This window comes from Oryctolagus cuniculus, chromosome 4 (assembly GCF_051225735.1).
Source record: "Oryctolagus cuniculus isolate XC-2025 breed Fujian yellow rabbit chromosome 4, ASM5122573v1, whole genome shotgun sequence".
Classification (NCBI taxonomy): Eukaryota; Metazoa; Chordata; class Mammalia; order Lagomorpha; family Leporidae; genus Oryctolagus; species Oryctolagus cuniculus.
In genome coordinates, this window is record NC_142870.1 from 84,223,357 (window position 1) to 84,244,648 (window position 21,292).

At 51.3% G+C, this 21,292-nt stretch overlaps 1 protein-coding gene across 4 annotated transcripts in view; it reads left to right on the plus strand.

Moving 5' to 3' along the window:
• Positions 1-21,292, plus strand: part of XXYLT1 (xyloside xylosyltransferase 1) — a 145,836-nt gene that overhangs the window by 34,904 nt on the left and 89,640 nt on the right. Inside the window, exon 3 of one of the 4 annotated variants that reach the window (XM_089330816.1) lies at positions 16,675-17,731. The exons of the other annotated variants lie outside the window; for them this stretch is intronic. Coding sequence (XP_089186942.1) covers positions 16,675-16,880 — 206 coding nt within the window. The 3' untranslated portion in view covers positions 16,881-17,731. Of the gene's footprint in view, positions 1-16,674; positions 17,732-21,292 lie in introns of those variants that run through there. 4 annotated transcript variants of the gene reach the window in all.

Here is a 21,292-nt window from a genome sequence, read left to right on the forward strand (position 1 = left end):
GGGCAGCTGCTTCACTAGCTAATTGTGAACAACTACTTTTCAAGGTCTGTGTTCAGAGGAGGTGTCTGCTTTCTTTTCTTTGTCTCTGTGGCCATATTTCCTCTACACTAGAACTTGGGTCATCCTCCGTTGCTTTAGCAGGGAGCTGGATCAGAAGTGGAGCATCCGGGACTCAAACCGAGGTCCATATGGAATGTCGATGCTGCAGGCCAGGGCTTTAACACACTGTGCTGCAGCACCAGCCCAAGAAGTGAACTATTATTACTCTTAAGAATAGTCCTGACCTACTCTATTCTCTGAATTCATCTAAAGGAATTCTTTGTTCAAGGAGGGCCCAGTGGGGTATTGGATGCCGAGGATTGGAAAGCCTGCATCAGGCCAGTCTCACACCTTGGGCTTCTGGACCCAAATTGACTGCGTTCTCAGAATTCCCATGTTTCCACCTTGGGGGCTGCTGGTCACCATGGCTGTCTACACATAAGGCAGTGAAAGCGGAAGAGATTTGGAAAGAGAGGCCCAGGTGAGGGCAGTGGAGCCAGCATGCCACAGAGCCCAGGGCTGGGTCTTCCTCTCCTCTGGGTACTGCTGGGGCAGCATTGCGTCTGAGATTTGCTCTGTCTTTTGTCTGACACAGTTTTCCATTATTAATGTATCCTATCAGATGGTTACTGCCACTTTTTCTTGGCCAGCCATCGCGTCGGTCTTTGAAGATTACATCGCAGCCTCATTCCATTGACAGTTAATTTCCGGATTAGTTCTCAAAGTTTGGATCTTTTGTTGTGGTCCTGGGGAAGGGCCCCTCTGTATTTCCTCTGACAGCTGCAGAAGAGTGGGACTCTGCGCCCCCGAGACCAGATCTGAAGTGAGCCTTGGTCATTGCTGTTGTGCTTGTGGTTGGTTCGCTCCTGGTTACCCGTACCGATGCCGGGGAGGAGCAGAGAAGGAGCCATGTCAAAGACATGGAATGAGTCAGCGGGAAGCCTTGGGTTATGGTGCCTTTGTACATTGGTCAGTCGGGTCCCCAGGTGGGTGCGTGGTTGTACTCGTGTGCACGCATCAGCCCAGCTAGGACTTGGGTCTTGAAAGGCCAGCTCGATGTAGCCCAGAGTGTGAAAAGCTGGGGAGTGGACCCAGGCCTTGTCGAAGAGAAGCCCAGGGCTCCAGTACAGTTTCTGAGCTCAGAGGGACAGAGAAGGGATCAGCAGAAACTCGAGATAGGACCGGGGCTAAAGTGCGCGTAGAATTTAGGAGGGGGCTCTGGGACAGGGGTGCTTGCTGTTGTCGGAACGTGACTTGCAGATGGTTTCACATGGTTCAAAGGCAGAGTGCCATGGGCTCCCAGACATGGGTAGCTGTGAGTAGGGCCCCCACCTAGGGTGTATGGGGCACCTCTCCTGGCTGGGACCAAGGGCCCTTCCTGCCCCGCACTCTTAGGAATTCCCCACCTTGTCCACCCATCCATTTGAAAGGTGATGGGTTCGTCCCCCTCTCTAGAGGAACCCACAAGTCTGGGGCCTCTCATGGGCTGCCGGGAGGGTGCTGTGATCCATCACGTCTGGGCTTTGAGTGAGAGGGCAGGTCCATCCCTGGGAGCCTTTGCACATGCATGGCCTGGGTTCCAGTGCATAGAGGTTCTTATAAAAGAATTTACATGTTAAATTATGTACAGTGAAAATAGAGCTTTCAACTCAGCAGGTCTGACACTGAACTTGGACACGGCTGTTTGAGAAAAGTGCCTGGGTTAAGTCCAGCATGCTTCTCTAGCTGGGAACCTTTGCCTTCTTCCCGCTCGCATCTGATGAGGAGCCTGACAACCAGAGGGTGGGGCAGAGGGCAGGGCACAGTGGGCCCTGGAGTGTGTGCAGGGCCACGGGCCAAGAGCCTGGCTTCCCTCCTGTGGCCCACAGCTGTTTCCATAGTCTGTGCCGTGCTTAAACTGACGAGGAGCAGATGAGGTCAGAGCGGCGGGGCAGCCGGCTGACCCCTTGTCCCAGCCCGGTTTGGACAGGTGTCCCCAGGAGTGCTGCATGTGGCAGTGGGCCCCAGATTCCTGCCCCAGGGCATTCAGCGCAGGAGCTCAGGGAATGCTGGGCACTGAAGCCCTGCCTGGGAGGAGCCCCACTGGCAGCGATGGAGGGAGGCTGCCTGCCTGTCCCGTGGCAGGTCTCTGGGTGAGCACCGGGAGAAGTGCTTTCCAGGCATGATTGCAGAGGGGTGCTGGAATCTGACCAACTGCTCCCGCCACTACTGCCCTAGCAGTGAGCTGTGCTGTGCGCAGGGAGCCCCCCCAGGGAACGGAGACCCTCATCCGTCCCACTCTGTAGAGAAGGAAGCAGGGACAAGGTGCGAGTGGAGGCAGGATGAGACCGGCATGTGGGCTCCTACCTGGGCTGCCCGATGGCCTTCCCAAAGATCAGCTCTGCGAGGGGCCGTGGGGGCAGCATTCCTTCAACTGCTGGTTCCGGGGAGATCTTTATGGGAACTGTGAACAGCAGTGATGGAAAAGGATCTGTGGAAACATTGTCTCTTCATTTCCCTTTTTGGAGGTTCATGGTGCCCAGCATCATGACTGGAGACACTGCGAAGTTAGGGAGTCTGTTTTCCTAGTGTTACCCAGCAGCTCTCAAGTTGGCTCGGCTATGGAATGCTCTTTCTCTGTCATCCTGGCTGACGTACAGACCAGCGTCCCTCTAACACCAGCTTGGGAGGTTCCCTCGAGGCTCCTAAGTGTGGTACACTCGTTTTCAGTGAACACATGTGACCCAGGAGCCGGCTGGGGTCTCTGCAGCCTGAGCTTGTCACCATGGCTGGAGTCCTGGTGAGGAAACCTGGCAGCTGATAGGCCCTGGGAAGACTCTTTAGCTTAGGCCTCTCCATAGGTGGCAAAAAGACTTATTGGAGGGGCGTGTGGCATAGTGGGTTAAGCAACTGCCTGTGATGTCGGCATCTGTGGGGAGCAACTGGGAGCAACTCGGACTAGACTAAGTTACTCGAATTAAGACTTATTCTATGCATCTGCTCTCCCACAATATGGCGCTGGGAGAGGAGTGAACAGCTTCTACGCAGCTGCCTCCAGTTCAACCAATAAGCAGCAGGACCTGCTCCTGATTGGAGGAGAGCAGCGTACTCGGCGTGTGGGTAGCAGAGTTGGGATTGGTGGAAGAGGACTATAAAGGAGGAGAGAGACAACATGCACCAGGAACATCTAAGGGGAACATCTATCTGAAGGAACACCTGTGCAGCCCCCAAGAGAGCCGGCCGGCGGTGTGCCGCTCCCCCGCGGAAGTGGGGAAAGTGGCAGGGGGAACCGCCCTTCCACGGAGGTGGAAGGGTCGGTAGCCAACCCGGGAAGAACCAGCAGCAAACCCGGGGAGGGCCGAGCAGACAAAAGAACAGCGCAGGGTCTTGTGTCGTTCCTCCACGAAGAGGGGGAGCGACAGGCATCCCATAATAGAACGCTGGTTCAAATCCTGGCTGCTTTACTTCCTATCCAGCAGGTAATGCACGAGGGAAAGCTGCAGGTCCTATGTAGGAGACCTGGATGGAGTTCCTGGCTCTGGCTTTGGCTTGGCCCAGCTCTGGCTGTTGCAGTCACTTAGGGGACGGAACCAGCAGATGGAAGATCTGTGTCTTTCTTTTTCTCTCTGTGACTGCCTTTCAAATAAAGGCAGCATGATGACCAAAGTGCTTGGGCTCCTGCCACCCACATGGGAAACCTGTATAGAGTTCCAGGCTCCTGGCTTTGGCCTGGCCAAGCCTTGGCCATTTGCAGCCTTTTGGGGAGTGAATCAGCAGATGGAAGATCTCTTCTCTGCCCCCTTCCCTTTCCAATTAATAACTAAGAGTACTGGGGTGACACCAACTCGGATCATATGCAGCTCTGCCGCTCGGTCCTTGACAACGACAGTATCGGTTTGTGAAGAGGAATCGAATAAGCCTGGTCGAGTGCAGGAACGCTGCGGCGGTGTCCCCTGCTGGCGTGGGCGTGGCCTGGGCTGGGACTTCTTCATCCCGGCTTCTCCGACTGCTTGTACCAGTGGCCAATGGCATGGCCTGGAATGCCTTCAGGCACTTGGCCTTCCCAAGATGAACTGCCTGGGCGATACGCTCCTGCATGCCTCCTCGGAAACCTGGGGAGGGGGAGAGAAGGTCGACTTTCCACTCCCTCTGCGTCTACTTCCTACTCGGACTTACTCATCCTCCTGGTGAATCATCAGTGCCAAGTGTTGCCTCCTGAGTTTGCATCCCTTCCTCCCCAAGCATTCTTCTGGGATGCTTTCGTCAATAATTTCTCTGTAGTCAGGAAATACAACTTAATTTTTATAATCCAAACCAGACAGAATTGGGTAAACTTGATATACTCCATATCCCCAAGCCCCGGTCGAATGCTTATTGGATCATCTTTTGTTATGAGTTAGTCGCACTTCTGCCACTCTGATTTTCTGGATCAGGGAAAGCTGAGTGTGAAGTCTGTGATAGCACGTGAGCCAGCGGCATTGGCCGTCAGCTGCTCTCTCCAGGGTGTGCAGAAGACCCCTGGTGGGCGGGGCCTTTGAGGGGGAGCCTGTCAATTCAGTTTTCTTTTTAATTGACACGTAGTAATGCGTAGATGCATGGGGTGTAAGGTATATATTATGTAAGGATCAAATCAGGGTAATTTGTGTAATCAGCATTTCATACATTTACTATTTCCTTGTTGTGAAGAAATTCAAAAACCTCTCTTCTATAAAGGAGATACAAGACCGCTACAATGAAACTGTCAAACATTGATGAAAGAAATTCATGAGGATACAAATAAATGGAAAGATACCCCATGTCCCTAGATGGAAATAATATTGCTAAAATATCCACACATACACACACACCCCCATAGCAATTTAAAGGTTTTGATGCAATCTCCATCAAAATATCAATGACATTCTTCATAGAAACAGAAAGGACAATCCTGCAGTTCCTATGGGACCACAAAAGACTCTGAAGAGCCTAAGCCATCTTGGGCAAAAAGAAGCCAAAAGAATCACAGTGCCCAGCTTCAGAGTGTGGGGCAAGGCAGTGTGGCTTAAACTAGACACGGAGACCCGGGGAGCGGAGCAGAGAAACCCAGGAATGGGTCCACGCTGTTACAGCCACCTGGTTTCTGACAGGGCATGGAGAGCACCCCCTAGGGCAGCAGACAGTCTCTTCTATAAAGGGTACTGGGCACTGCATGTGCAGATGGAGAAGAGCTCTCTCCCTGTGTACAAAAATCAACTCACGGTGAATGAGACCTAAAACTCTCAAAGTACCAGAGGAAAACTAGTGGCTTAGTTTTTCTGGAGTTCCTGGTCTGGGTTAGGGGAGCAGCTGAGGCCAAGTGGACGGGCTGGGGACGGGCAGCGGGAGTGGGCTGGTGGTAGCCACACGTCGGGCACCAGCAGCCCTGAGCAAGCCTTGATTGGCTTCTCTGGAGCACTGAGAAGTGGGGGCCTGCGAGGGGTGGGGCTGTAATCGTTTCTAAGGCAGGGATTCTGATTCAGATTGGTGTAGGTCGTTTTGACTTGGGCAGTTTGATATGCCAGGTCAGGGAGCTGGTGGCCATCCTCGGCCCCACAGTTCTCGCTTCTAAACGTATATCACCAGAGCCCCATCTGAATACCATGCCGCTAAGGCTTGACTCTTGTCCTTTGAAGTTTCCCTGAAACAATTTGAAATAGCCTTGCATTTTTGTTGTAAATAAACACCCCAGAGGAAAGTAGACACTAGCTGCTGTTGTCTCAGTTAAAAGCTGGGTGAGCCATGAAAACTCAGTGCCACGTCAGTACCAAGTGTGCAGAAAACAATGCCTCCATGCATATTGATTCGTTGTCATCCCAAAGCGGCTTCGCTGCAAGATGATTAACCAGCGCCGGCTTTTTGAAAGGACATTCCAGTCCCAAAACAAGATCTGCCTGCTGCCCCTCCTCTGCCTGTCCTCAGATCTGCTGCTTTTTTTAAATTTCCATCAAGTGAGGTTAATGGCTCCTTTAGCTGACAATTATAGCCGGTTTAGTCTTGTCTCATGCAATATTCCTCATTACTGTGGCATTTTAGTTCCCACAAAGCATTTTTTAACAATCCCTTTGTCCTTGTACGATGTGACTCTTAGCTTTAAATTTTATCCACAACTGGGCCCTGACTCTGAAGGTAGTGATGAGATTATTAAAAAACTATTCAGATCTAGGGAGAGAGGGCAGAGGCAGGCATTGGAGCTGGCAGTTAAGCCTCCAGGAGGGATGCCTGCAGCCCACGTCAGCATGCCAGGGTTCAATACCCAGCCTCGACTCTTGGTTCCAACCTTCTGGTAAATGCAGGCCCTGGGAGGCAGTGGCAAATGCTCAAGTGATTGGATTCCTGCTAACTCACAAGGGAGCCCTCAACTGAGTCCCCAACTCCTGGCTTCAGCATCCCTCCCCCACCCTCCCCTTTGCTGGCATTTGGGGAATGAGCCAGTAGATGAAGTAGATGGGAACTCTTTCTGTCTCAGTCTCTTAAACAAATAAAAAAAAAAAAAAAAAAAGCCAGCCCCTTCTGTTTCGTCAGGGGCCTGGCTCCTTGGAGTGGCGTCTTCCTCTGTCTGCCTTGCCTGTGTTGTTCCTCGGCCTCCCCACCCTGCCCCTGTGTTGCTGAAAGATTGAAGGAGTAGTCCTGTGATGTCTTTGCTAACTCCTGTGGCCCCAGCAGACTCTTGGGATGTGTCCGGGGTGCTGGTCCAGGGCCGCCCTGGCAGAGCCGGAGAGGACGCCAGCAGCCTTGTGGACTTGGGGCATGGGGCAGGGTGAGCGGCCTGAAGCTAGGGAGCACCCCTGCTGCCAGTGCCGCGCCAGGGATTGCGAGGCCAGCTCTCAGTCCGCAGAGCCGTGCCGCCTCATAGGGCAGCTGCTAGCCACAGGTGGCTGGTGGCTTCTGCTCCGGACAGCTCAGAAGAGGAAGGTGTCCGTGCCTGCAGAAAGCTGTCTCGCATGTGCTCTGCCTGTGCTCCGAGTGGTTTGAGAGGCCCACGTTTGGGGCACTGCTCATGGCAGTCCTCACTCAGAGCCTTGTAGGGGGAAGTGGGGTTCAGCTGTGCGAAGGCAGGAAGTTGGCCAGTGATCGGGCAAGCAGGCTGTGCCTTGGGCAGGCTTAGAGGGCCTGGAGTTGGCGTCTTAAGCACACACAGGCCGGCCTGGTGAGGAGCAAGGGCCGCAGTATTTGGAAGTCATGCCAAGGCTCAGACCCACTGAAGCTCCCAGGCTACCGTAAAAGCAGCAGGTCCAAGTGCAGACCCCAGCAGGTGAGGCTGGGGGTGCTGAAATCCCAGCTGCCCGAGGAGCTGAGCCTGCTGGGAGGCCGGCTCCAGCACAGCACTTCTGGGGTGCCGATTCCCTGCCCTAAACTGAGAGAGGCCCTGTCCAGAGGAAGAACGGTGACCACCTCCCTGTGGGGCTGGTAGCGGGGCAGCTCCCGCAGCCTGAGGGCCTCTGGGGAAGGACCGTGCAGCAGCTGCCCCAGGAGCACGTGTCATGTCAGAGCACCCAGACCGGCTGTCTCAGTCGCGCCAGCAGCACTGAGGATGAAGCAGTCATAGCGACAGCTACTACTAACAAAACGCTCTGCAAGACCAGACACTGTTCACCATGCTTTCTGTAAACTCAGGTGAGAAAACATTTATGGGTGGGCCGGCGCTGTGGAGTAGCAGGTCTGCTGCGATGCTGGCATCCTATATAGGCACCAGTTTGTGTTCTGGCTGCTCCTCTTCCAATCCAGCTTCTTGCTAATACACCTGAGAAGGCAGCTGAAGATGGCCCAAGGGCTTGGGCCCCTGCACCCATGTGGGAGACCCGGAAGAAGCTCCTGGCTCCTGGCTTCAGTCTGGCCCAGCCCTGGCCATTGCGGTCATCTAGGAAGTGAACCAGTGGATGGAAGACCTCTCTCTGTCTCTCCCTCTCATTGGAACTCTGCCTTTCACATAAATAAAACAAATTAAAAAAAATTTATGGGAACCAAAGGCAATTTTATCATTGGAGGGTCGCCCATGGGAAAGGCCCAGCACTATGGCATTCAACATCAACAACCATTGCCATTGTAACTCTTAAGTGAGTATTTTATGGTTAAAAGAGAATCTTTATGTACATTTTATTTAAAAAATGCTTTGTTGAGATTCAATTTATAAACCATAACATTCACCCACTGCTTAGTAAATTTTTGGAGTTGGGCAGTCATTACCACAGTCCAGTTCTAGAACCTTTCAGCCTTCCAGGAAATTCCCTGGGGCTTCTTTGCAGCTCATCCCTGCTGCTTCCCTGCCTACAAGTAATCACCGTTCTGTTTGCTGACTCTGTTAAGTTTGTCTTTTCTGGACGTTTCACATAAATGGCATCATACACCATGTAATCTTTTCCACCTGGGTTCTTAGCATGTTTTTGAGGCTCACCCATGTTATAACATGCGTTGTAGTTTGCTCCTACTTAGTTGTTGAACAGTAATCCATTACATACTTGTAACACGTTTTGTTCATGTACTTAGGGATTGGTGGGCATGTCGATCCTTTCCGCTTTGAGGCTATTTTGAATATTCCTATTAGGAACATTCGTGTGTATGTCTTTGTGTGAACACCTGTGAGGGGGCTTCATAAAGTTCATGGAAATGCATATTTTGCAAAAACTATGCATGGATTTCAAATTTTCTTGTACTAAAAAGCCTTATCTTTTAGTTGCATTTTCCAGACCTTTTGAAGAATCTGAATATCTTAATTTTCCTTGGGTGGATGCCTCAGAGCAGGATTGCTAGGTTGTTTGGGAAACTCGTGTTTAACTTTTTAAGAAACTGCCATTTTTCCCACATGGCTGTACTTTTTATATTTCCTCCAGTAATGCAGGAGGGCTCCAGTTTTCCACAGTCTTCCCAACCTTCATCATTGTTATTGTCCTTTTTTTTTTCTTTTTTTTTTTTTTTTTTGACAGGCAGAGTTAGAAGTGAGAGAGAGAGAGATACAGAGAGAAAGGTCTTCCTTTTCTGTTGGTTCACTCCTCAAATGGCCGCTACGGCCGGCGTGCTGCACTGATCCGAAGCCAGGAGCCAGGTGCTTCCTCCTGGTCACCCAAGCGGGTGCAGGGGACCAAGCACTTGGGCCATCCTCCACTGCCTTCCCGGGCCACAGCAGAGAGCTGGCCTGGAAGAGGAGCAACCGGGACAGACTCCGGCACCCCGACCGGGACTAGAACCCCGGGGTGCCGGCGCCGCAGGCAGAGGATTAGCCAAGTGAGCCGCGGTGCTGGCCCCATTGTCTTTCTATTACAGATTGCAACAGTCAGGTCGAAGCCAGGAGCTAGGGACTCAATCCAGGTCTCCTGTGTGGGTGGCTGCCTCCCAGATGGGTATTAGAAGGTAATTGAGGCCAGTGCCAAGGCTCACTAGGCTGATCCTCTGCCTGCGGTACTGGCACCCCAGGTTCTAGTCCCAGTCGGGAAGCCAGAGTCTGTACTGGTTGCTCCTCTTCCAGTCTAGCTCTCTGCTGTGGCCTGGGAAGGCAGTGGAGGATGGCCCAGGTGCTTGGGCCCTGTACACTCATGGGAGACCAGGGGGAGGCACCTGGCTCCTGGCTTTGGATCAGTGCAGCACGCCGGCCATGGCAGCCATTTAGGGGGTGAACCAACGGCAAAAGGAAGACCTTTCTCTCTGTCTCTCTCACTTCTAACTCTGCCTGTCAAAAAAAAAAAAAAAAAAAAAAAAAAAGGAAAGAAAGAAGAAGGTAATTGGAACTGGGAGCACAGCCCTGAACCCAGGCTCTCTGTTACAGGATGAAGGTGTTCCAACTGGTATCTTAACCACCAGTCCTAATGCCTACCCAGAGTTGTATCCATTCTTCATATCTTCTGAATACAAGTTCCTTATCAGATATATGATTTGCAAACACTGTTCTCCAAGTTTGTGGCTTATCTTCATTTTCTGTGTACTTGTTCTATCAATTATCGACAATGGGAATTTTTTAAATATTTATTTTATTTATTTGGGGGGCAGAGTTACAGACAGAGAGAGAGAAGTCTTCCTTCTGCTGGTTCACTCCCCAAATGGCTGCAATGGCTGGATCTGGGCTAATCTGAAGGCAGAAGCCAGGAGCTTCTTCTAGGTCTCCCATGTGCATGCAGGACCCAAGCACTTAGGCCATCTTCTGCTGCTTTCCCAGGCATTAGCAGGAAGCTGGATCAGAAGGGAAGAAGATGGGACTTGAACCAGCTCCCATACAGGATGCCAGTTCTGCAGGCAGAGGCTTAACCTACTATGCCACAGCGCTGGCCCCAACAGTGGGGTCTTAAAATCAGTTTTGTGTTTTAATAATCTGAGTATGGCTTCTACAGCTCATGTGTGCTTACTGGGTAGTAGATAGAGCTTTTCCCATTCTTTGCTTTTCAACCTGTTGATTGAGAACCTGTTGGTGTCTTTGAATGTAGAATGTGCCATAGTTGAGACAGAGCTTTTACTTCCTGCCTGGCAGTCCCTGCCTTTGTATGGAGTGTTGGGAGGCCTCCTGTTTCATGAGATCAGTGGAGGTGATTGTCCATTTTTTCTTTGTTTCCTTTTTCCCTTCTGTCTTTCTTACGCCTCTGCTCCCCCTTGCATGCCTTCTTTTATTGTTAAATGCATGTATTTCAGCGACCATTTGAATTCTTTTTTTGACTTTGTGTACTGCATTTTTGAATTGTTTTCTTTGTGGTCACTCTAAGAAGTACAATGTGCATCTGAAAATCACAGCTTCTGCAGGTTAACAAGAACTGAAAGCCTATGAAAGAGGGAATTTGCTTCTGGAAAGCTGCGTGCTCTCCTCCTTCCATGCTGGGATCCTCGTATTTGTCACATCTACGTGTCATAAACCCAGTAATACAGTGTTATCATTTTTGATTTATGTAGATTTTTCTTTTAAAAAGTTAAAAAATAAGAAAATATATTTATTTAGTCTTTTTTTTTGAAGACAGATTCTTTTTTTTTAGACAGTGAGAGAGAGAGACAGAGAGAGTTATAGAAAGTGAGAGAGAGAGAAAGGTCTTCCTTCCGTTGGTTAACCCCCCCAAATGGCCACTATGGCTGGCGCTGTGCTGATCCGCAGCCAGGAGCCAGGTGCTTCTTCCTGGTCTCCCACGCGGGTGCAGTGCCCAAGCACTTGGGCCATCCTCCACTGCCCTTCGGGGCCACAGCAGAGAGCTGGACTGGAAGAGGAGCAACCAGGACAGAATCTGGCGCCCCAACCGGGACTAGAACCCCGGGGTGCCAGTGCCACAGGCAGAGGATTAGCCAAGTGAGCCACGGTGCCAGCCTATTTAGTCTTTTTTTAAAAAAATTGGCTCATGTATTATTTCAGATGCACTTAAAGATACTTCATTTATTCTTCTGGATTTCAGTGCCATCTGGCGTCATTTCCTTTTTCTTTTCTTTTCTTTCTTTCTTTTTTTTTTTTTTTTAAAGATTTATTTCTTTATTTGAGAGGCAGAGGCAGAGAAAGAGAGAGAGGTCTTCTATCTGATGGTTCACTCCCCAAATGGCTGCAATAGGCAGAGCTGTGCCAATCTGAAGTCAGGATCCAGGAGCTTCTTCAGATCTCCCACTTGGGCCATCTTCTACTGTTTTCTCAGGCCATAGCAGAGAGCTGGATCGGAATTGGAGCAGCCAGAACTTGAACTGGTGCCATATGGGATGCCAGCAATTCAGGTGGCGGCTTTACCCACTATGCCACAGCACCGGCCCCTCATTTAGTTTTTCTTAGGAGGCAGATCTGCTAGCGGAGTCTTCTGTTTGACGTTTTAATTTAGAGCTGTCTTTATTTTAGAAGAATTGTTTGGCCAGATGTGGAATTCTTGGTCAGTAGTATTGTTTTCCATTTAGTACTTTGGATGTGTCACGGCACTGCTTTTGTTTCTGATGAGAAGTCAGCCATTAATCATGTTAATACTCTCTGGAACACGAGTTGTTTTTCTCTTGCTGCTTTCAAGACTTTCAAGACTTTCTTGTTATCTTCCAAGAGTTTGATTATGGGGCCGGCGTTTTAGAGTAGCAGGTAAAACCACAGCCTGTGATGCCGGCATCCCATCCGGGTGCTGGTTCAAGTCCTTGCTGCTCAACTTCCAATCCAGCTCCCTGCTAACGTGCCTGGGAAAGCAGCAGAAGATGGCCCAAGTGCTTGGGACCCTGCACCCACATGGGAGACCCGGATGAGGCTCCTGGTTTCTGGCTTTAGCTGGGTCCAGCCCTGCCGTTACAACCATCTGGGGAATGCCAGCGGATGGATGGTCTCTCCCTCCCTCTTCTTGCCCTCCCTCTTTGTGTAACTCTGACTTTCAAATAAATAAGTCTTTGAAAAATAAATGAATAAATACAGAGGCAAGCAGACTCCTTGAGGCATGATCGAACTTAACATCTTCCAATGCTTTTTATGTCCAGTGGCTGTGTTTAGTGGCTCCTTTGTCAGAGAGAAGGAATTTGTTTAGAAAACAAAGCTGGGGGTAAAAGGTTGACAGTAAACAAGGGCACCTCTTTGAAGTGGTTAGTAAGGAAGGGGAGCTTGCAGTGTTTCCTGGCATTCACATGGTTTGCAAGTGCGCCACTTTGATAATCGCGTCCAGGCATGTCCTCAGCCAGGTCTTGCCATCACGGTGCGAGCGCGTGGCCTGGAACGCAGCCTGCAACCCTTCTCTTCTGGCTGCAAATGGAAAACAAGTTTCAGTCAACAGGACTCTACCTCCATTGGAGCGTGAGGCAATTAAAATCAAAGAAGCTCGGGGAAGTGATTTCCAGGGGTGAAGTCCATGTCTGACCCCTGCTGAATGCTCCAGCCCAGCAGACCTCCGGAGAAGTGGTTAGGAGGAGATGATTGTATTCTTAGGGCTCCTCATGGCATCACAGGGATAAATAGAAATTTCCTGAAAAGAATTGAACGGTGGCAGAGGCAGACATGAAGAGAGGGGATGGAGATAACTGGGGGGAAGACAGAGCAAAGCTTCAGCCAGTGTTGCCAGGAAGGGGTCTTGGGAAGAGGGAGAAGTTAGGAGTAGCACGGCACTCCCTCACTGACTCGCTTATTCTGCAAGAAATGCATGCAGTTCCAACTGGGCGTCACCTCCTGCCTCGGTGCTAAGGGCACGGGGGTTGGAAAATCAGATGTGGTCTCTGACTCGTGGAACATGCAGTGCGGATGGACACTAACCAGATAACTGTGCTGGTGGCTGACTGTGAGCAGCTCTGATAAGAGCAGGGACAGGGAGCTCCAGGTGCTGCGTGCGTGAGGTTTTGCTGGAGCGTGTGCGAGTGTGTCTGTGCACACACGTGGCGGTGGTGGGGTGATGTCACATTAAAGGTGAGACAGGTGGGTGAAGCTCAGAGGAAGGAGGACTGGTGCAGGCTAAGAGTATGGCCTGCGTGGGGCTGGAAGGAGCTCCGTGCGTCTGAGACCCTGCAGCCTCCGCAGTGGGGCTGGAGTGCACGGTGCGGCTCTGCGGGGCCTTGAGAACAGAGCTGAGGACTGACGACCTAACCTGTGGTGGGTGTGATCTGATGGAATTTTAACCAAGATAAACGTACCATAAAGCGTTTGTGGAGCAAGTGGAATTAAAAGATACATTTAGGAGTGCAGACATGACTTTGAATCCCCATATCCCTCGCTGGCTGCCTGGGTGTGAGTTCAGGATGTGCATACCCTGGGAGGCAGCCCTGATGCCTGAAGAAGTCAGGTCCCTGCCACCCACACAGAACACCCGGCCTGCATTCCTACTTCCTGGCCCAGCCCTGGCTGTTACAGGCTCGTGAGGCCTGAACCAGTGCATGGGATAGCTTTCTCTATCTGTGTCTGTCTCAAACTCTTTCTCTCTGCCTTTGAAATAAAATGAAAATAAATAAATTTTTTGAAAAGACAGTTTTTTTGGTACAAAATTATTTTGAAATCTGCATAATTTTTAATAAAATACATTTTCTATCCACTTTTGAATACTGCATATCAGCATGATTTGCATTCTTATCTAGAGATGTGCTTTTTAAAAAAAAAAAAGAGAGAAAAGGTTTATTTATTGATTTACTTGAAAGAGTGACAGAGGGAGAGAGAGAAAGGGAGGGATAAATAAATAGAGCTCTTTCTTCTGGTAGTTTACTCCCCAAATTGCCACAGTGGCCAGGGCTAGGCCAGGCCAAAGCCAGGAGTCCAGAACTCCATCTGGGTCTCCCACACGGGTGGTATTGGCCCAGGCACTTGAACCATCTTCTGCTGCTTTCCCAGGCACATTAGCAGGGAGCTGGATTGAACCGACGCTCCTATGGGTTGCAGGTGTCACAGGTGGTGTCTTAACCCTCTGCACCACAATGCTGGCCCCTTTCATGTATTCTTACATGGGAAGAACCTGAAAGAATGGCCTGGACTTGAGGATCCCATGGACCTCGTTGAAGCCCAGTGAAGAGTTCTGCTGGCTGGCCCATGGTCAGGAAGCAGCAATGGAAGTTTTATGGGCGAATGACATAGCCTGGCAGCTGCTCTGTGCTGGCTTTGAGTTCTGGGGCAACAGCGTGTAGCAGAAGCAGCTGAGCGAGCTGGTTCAGATGTTCAGGAGTGAAGGGAATGCAAGAGGAGGAAGCGCTCGGGGCAGGTGTTGGAGGCATCAAAGGGCAGGAGGGAGAGCTCAGGGAAGTGCCCAGGGCGCAGAGCTGAGCGATGTGGGTGAAGCGAGGAGGGAAGGGGAGGCTTCTGGGCTTGTTGGGAGGGAGAGGGGATGTGCATGCAGGGAGAGAGATGGCTGTGCGGCCCCTTCAGAGAAGTAAGAGGTAAGGCTCACCTGCAGGCTTCGAGAAGGACTGTGGGGAAGTGAAGATCCTGTGCCCCGTGTGTCCCTTAGCACCCCGAGGTGGACCTACCTGCCCTCTGGCCAGAGCAGCCTGGCCTTGCTCTGGGGGGCTGGTGTGACGAGCAGCATAGCTCTCAGCTCTGAAAGCTGATCTCCGTGTGAGCACAAATTGGCCTCATTACCCACGGTCATTTGGGGACCCCAGAAACTCAAGGAAAGAAGCAAACCCAAGAAGCTCCAACTGTCCCGAGACTCCAGCGCTGCCCCTGGTCACCAGTGCCTTGTGTTGTGTGAGGGTCTTTCTGTCCCCAGGGTATGGTTCTGGGAGGGTCCCCTGTGTCTGTAACCCTCCCCCGTGTCGCTGCACGTGTGCTTCCTGTCCCACTGAGCAGTGATGTTGACGGAACGTTCCCCAGCTGAGCCACTTTTTCCATTCTTTAGTCTCAGTTCAGAGACACGGAGCATTCCAAAACCTTGATTGTTCCTCTGTTTCCCAGAACAGGCCCCTTCTTCCCAACACTCCGCACCCCTCCTTCCTCCCCTCCCCCCTTGTCCACTCCATTCTTCTCATTCCTTTTCCTTCCTTTTTTGTGTTTTATGGGAGTGAGGTTATTTGTGGAGCTGTCACTGCCCTGCCAAAGGGTAGACACGCAGGATGCCTGGCCCTCCTTGTTTACAACTCCTGTACCCTGCAGTCTGCAAAGTGAGCCCAGTGAAATACCCAGCCCTCGGGAAAATGAAGCTCCAGGGTTGTTTGCCATAGGGATCGGCTAGGCAACTCTCCTTTTCTCGCTATGGACCGTTTCGCTGGTCCAGGTGAGAAGGCTTTGACGTGAAAGGGATCTTCAGACTTTTGTCTTAACTGAAGTAGGCCCTTGTTTCGGAATCGTAAGTTCCCCAGAGCACATTCCCAGCTCCTGGTGTCTGGGACAGACCCCAGTGTCGGGCGATTGAGAGGCCATGGTGCGGGGTGGGGAGGCCTGAGCCACAGAGACTCACAGGTTTCTTAGTAGGTTCTTGTGGACCATTTTGAGAGTTTTGCTGAACTTCTAGAACCAGGAAGCCGTTTATCACAGTGGCCTGACTTATGGTGACTGCTTAGGAGGGAGCGTTGGGATTTTGATTCTGCTGTAGGTTCAAAGGCAAAAGCAACGACACAGACCACTGCAACTCACTGAGCCCCTTTCTATGATCTAAATGGTATTTGACAGCTGGAAACCCAAAAGGAAGCTATCATTTTGAAAGATATTTTCTGAAAAATATGTATAGTCCGTCACTGTAAAAATGAAGCAGTCGCCAAGCTTGGCCGTTGTCCTTTGTACTGAATTAACTCATTTTTAACAAAAGAACGCAAAGGGAGCTGCTTTACCCTGCTGGTGTTGGTGCGGGCTCTCTGTGCATCTTGCTCTGATGGTTGCTTTGGCTCCTGGGGTCCTCCTGGGTCAGTGGTGGAGATTAAAAATGCGTGCACGTTGGGAAGTATCACACAGCCTAGATCCTTCATTCCACTCTTCCTTCTTCTCCTTCCTACACTGTGGCCCCAGCCTGGCATCTAAAGGAAGATTTTCATTCCAGAATTTACAGTGAAATCCTTTTAGATTTCAAGCTGTCAAATACCATTAGATCTCTCCCCAGATGAGATGCCTGGCAGTTAGCCTTGGCCGCCACCAAGATCAAGAGCTGTTAGCCCTGGGAAGTCTTGGCCGTCACACTCGTCCTGGCCATTCCAGCTTCACAGGATCCTCCTCCCAGTCTCGGGTGTGGAGGGGAGTAGGGAGCCTGAGTTGGTTGCAGGTTACTTTTCCTAGGGGGAGGGTAGATGCCGGCTGGGCTCTGGGTAACTTTGTTTCCTTCTTGTTTGCAGAGAAAGCAGAGCATGGGACCCATTATGGAGAGATTTGTGTCCCCTTGGCTCCGAAAATGGTTTGTCCTCCTTGGATTCTCAGAACCAGGCCTTCTTGCCAGGGTCACGGTAGTTGGAAGCCAAGTTCTTGGGGAACCCGAGAGCAGACCAATTCTACCCTGAGCCCTGAGGATTTAGTAGGAGGCGCAGTGAGTGGAGCAGGGTAATGAACTTGAACCTCATTCTAGCTCTGCCACTATCTGTGTGACTTTCATCATTTGTTTTGTCCTGAGTTTCAGTTTCTTGGTTTAAAAATGAAAATAATAATGTGTGCCTCAAAGACGTTTATAGAAAAGGAAAGAGATGTGGTATATGCATGTATGATATAAGCTACAGGGATGCCATCTTTCTGTCCTGTCTCTCTGTAGATTTTGGAATTCTTTTATCCATGGTGTGTACTTCAGCACCAGGCACATTAAATGCTCCTCAGTAAATCTTTGTGGGTTTGGGGAGTTGCTTTGGCAGCCCCACCCTTAAGGTTTTAATTCTGACCTTTTATGGGGAGGTAGCTAAAATAAAAAATGTCTAAAATAAAAATGTCTAAAATAGTTGTTGTCTGAAAAATAGATTTCACGTCAAGACATGAAACAATATATCTTTTATTGTTTTTTTTTTAAAGTTTCCTTTGTTTCACCAATGACTTTCTGTTAAGATCTTCTCTCTTGATGCTGAAAGCAGAGCTTGGCTTTGGCTGGGTTTCCAGGGGGTGGGGGAGAAGGGAAACCAAGCAGGACGCTCCCCTGCGCTGCAGAGCTGCTGGTGAGCTGCTGGCGGGGCGGGGGAGCACCTGTGCTTGGCTGGAGCCAGCTCTGCACCTTGAATACAGGGCTTTGCCGCGTGGGACCCGGAAGAGCAGGTTGCCTTGTGGAGTCCTCATTGGCGGGGAATGCAGCAGTGGTATGTGGCCTTAATTGCATCATGATCAGAGGCCAGCTTCTAGGATGTTCTTTTATTTATTTATTTATTTATTTGAAAGGCAGAGTTGCAGAGGCAGAGAGAGATAGATTGATCTTCCATCCACTGGTTCACTCCCTAAATGGCCACAATGGCCGGAGCTGTGCCGATCCGAAGCCAGGAGCCAGGAACTTCTTCCAGGTCTCCTTTGCAGATGCCTAAATACTTTGCGGAGGCCTAAATACTTTGGCCATCCTCTACTGCTTTCCCAGGCCATAGCAGAGAGCTGGATTAGAAGTGGAGCAGCCAGGACTCGAACCAACGCCCATATGGGTGCCAGCACTGCAGGGGTGGCTTCATGTGCCATGCCACAGCGCCGTTCCCTGTGCTATCCATTATTCTGAAGGTCTGTGCGCTGATTCCTAATCTGCACAGCTGCTGTGTGAGGCGGGAAGGCAGTGACTGTAGTTTTCCCATCTTCAAGGTGAGAAAATTCAGTGTGGAGAAGTTAGATGATGTGCCACACCCCTGGTTAAGGGCTGGCACAATGTTGGGAAAGATGATGGCTAGAAAAACAGGGACTTGGATTTACGCGCCCTTCACAGTAGGGGCAAGAGCTCCCCCAGTGGCAGTCGGCAGTCCTGCTGCTCTGGAATTGAACTTGAAAAGTGGAGTGCCTCTTGGGATAGAAGGTGTGTTTGTTGGTGCGTATTTTATTGGAGATCTGGGGCAACTGTGTCTCAGGAGAAATAGGAAAATCTGTTGGGAACTGACCTTGGACCTCAGCCTTGGAGCCTAACCATTGTCTGTGCTTGAGTGACTCACACATCTTCCACTCACGTTTCCATGTGCATTGCAGTGCTATTATTTTTGTCATTTATTATCTCATCTCCCCCTCACCTCCCCGCCACGCTCCTCAGAGAATTTGAGGTATTTATTATTTAATTTTGTTTTTTGACAGGCAGAGTTAGACAGTGAGAGAGAGAGACAGAGAGAAAGGTCTTCCTTTTCCGTTGGTTCACCCCCCAAATGGCCACCGCAGCCGGCACACTGCACCGATCCGAAGCCAGGAGCCAGGTGCTTCTCCTGGTCTCCCATGCGGGTGCAGGGCCCAAGCACTTGGGCCATCCTCCACTGCCTTCCCGGGCCATAGCAGAGAGCTGGCCTGGAAGAGGAGCAACCGGGTCAGAATCTGGCACCCCGACCGGGACTAGAACCTGGGGTGCCAGGGCCACAGGTGGAGGATTAGCCTAGTGAGCCACAGTGCCCGGCCTGAGGTGTTTATTAAAATAACAAAGCTTAAAATGAAACAACAAAAACAGAGACTCTGGGGTGCATATGTAGGAGTTGCTAGTGTAGGCTCATAGGAAAAGACACCAAGGTGTGCACCTCCTCAGCCTGGCAACCAGTGCAAAAAGGGACACCCTCGTCACTCATGCAGCCGGCATGGCTGGAGGAAAGAGGACGAATCAGCCCACGGGGGATACTGAGCTTTCACAAGCGCTGGCTTCGAAACAACCCCGTTCTGTCTCACACAGAGAAATCCCTGCTCTCAGTTCCGCACCCCTGACCTGCAGCTGGGCCCAGCGTGTGCTGTGGGCGCCTCTGCCCACGCGTGCTGCTCCTCCCTGGCACTCTGCACTCCCCACCTTTAGGTCTTTTGTCTACACTGACTTCTTTGAAATAAGTTGGGCATTTTAATAAGATTTGTTTATTTGAAATGCAGAGTTATAGTGATCTTCCTCTGCTGGTCCACTCCCCAAATGGACCCAATGTCCAGGGCTGGCCCAGGCCGAAGCCAGGAGCCAGGGGCTTCATCCAGGTCTCCCACATGAATGGCTGGGGCCCAAACACTTGGGCCATTTTCTGCTGCCTTTCCAGGAGCGTAAGCAGGGAGCTGGATCAGAAGTAGAGCAGCTGGGATTTGAACCAGTGTCCACATGGGATGTTGACGTTGTAGGTGGCTTCACCTGCGGCACTGCAATGCTGGCCCCTCACTTGGGTATTTCATGTTTTGGTTTTTGGTCAACTCTCTTTAGCCAAGTAGTGATCAGCTGTCTCACTTTCTTTTTAGCTGAGAGCCTTAGATTACTCCAGCTTTGAGGACCTCCTATGAGCAAAACCCTGGATAGGAATAAGGTTCCTGCAGTGGCTCCCAGAGAGTCTGTTGCTGCTGCTCCTGCCGAGCAGACCTGTGGCTTAAGGCCCCTGCAGGGGAGGAAGAACAGCGGTCGCCCTTGCACACTGCCTCTGCTGGGTGCGGAGCTATCGAGCCTGTGCGCCTGGTCATGTTCGCAGGTGCACTTGTGCTGCGGCTGCCACCATCTGGCGCTCGGAGGGCTGGGCCTTACCTGTTTGCCTATTTCCAAGGCTCCAGAGCCAGTAAGAGGAACATAGCCCCCGTGGAAAAAAAGGAATAGGAAATTGTTCAAGAGGGGATTGATTAAGTGAGAAAAGCAGCCAGAAACGGCTGTGGAACCAGGGGTGGCGACAGCCAAGGAAGCAAGTATAGGGGACCAGGCAGGCCAGAGGTGACTCATCCCCAAACCCTAGCGGCTCCTCCATCCTCGGCCCTCCCCAGCCTGGTCTCCTGGAGCCGAGGGGCTGTGTGCACCCCTCCCTGCCCTCGCCTTCAATGCAGAAGTGGCTCCGTGCATCCAGGCCAGCGTGTCCCAGGCCCGCTGTGGGCACCTCGGGCCTGCCCTGCTTCCCCCTTCCTCCCTCATGCGGTCAGGCGCTTGTGAGGGCCCCGCTGCTGGGTGCCCTTCAGAGTGTCCTCCCGGCCGTCTGTCTCCCACCTTCACCTCAGCCCTGCCCTGTCAGCAGCGTGGAGCCCCAGTGGGGGGAGATGAGCTGGGAGGAGACAGGGCCCCGCAGAGCCCTGTAGAGTAGGGAGCACAGGCGAGGCATCCTCGGTGGTCCTCACACACTCACACCACGCAGGGTGCAGGCGCAGGGCTCCAGGGACCAAGGCCTCCCTTAGCACACATTTTTTTTTTTTTTTTTTTTTTGGAAAGGTAGATACAGACAGTGAGAGGAAGAGACAGAGAGAAAGGTCTTCCTTCCATTAGTTCACTCCCCAAATAATCACAACGGCCGGAGCTGTGCCAATCCGAAGCCAGGAGCCAGGAGTTCCTTCCTGGTCTCCCATGTGGGTGCAGGGCCCCAAGCACTTGGGCCATCTTCTACTGCTTTCCCAAGCCACAGCAGAGAGCTGGATTGGAAGAGGGGCAGCCGGTACTAGAACCGGTGCGCATATGGGATGCCAGTGCCGGAGGTGGAGGATTAACCTACTGCACTTTTAAATCGATGCTCTGTCTGCACTCCTGCACTTCTCCTCAGAGTGGGGAGCAGCAGTTCCTACTGGGTAGAGCTTGTTTCTAATTCCTGTAGTTTCCTTATTGAGATTGATTATGAGCTAGTAACCACAATCCTGAGAATTTTTTAAAAGATTTATTTATTTATTTTAGAGGCAGAGTTACAGAGAGAGAGAGAGAGAGAGATCTTCCATCCTTTGGTTTACTCCTCAGAAGGCCAAAACAGCTAGGGCTAGGCCAGGTGGAAACCAGGAGCCAGGAGCTTCTTCCTGGTTCCCCAAGTGGGTACAGGGGCCCAAGCACTTGGGCCATCTTCTGCTGCTTTCCCAGGCCATTAGCAGGGAGCTGGATGGGAAGTGGAGCTGCAG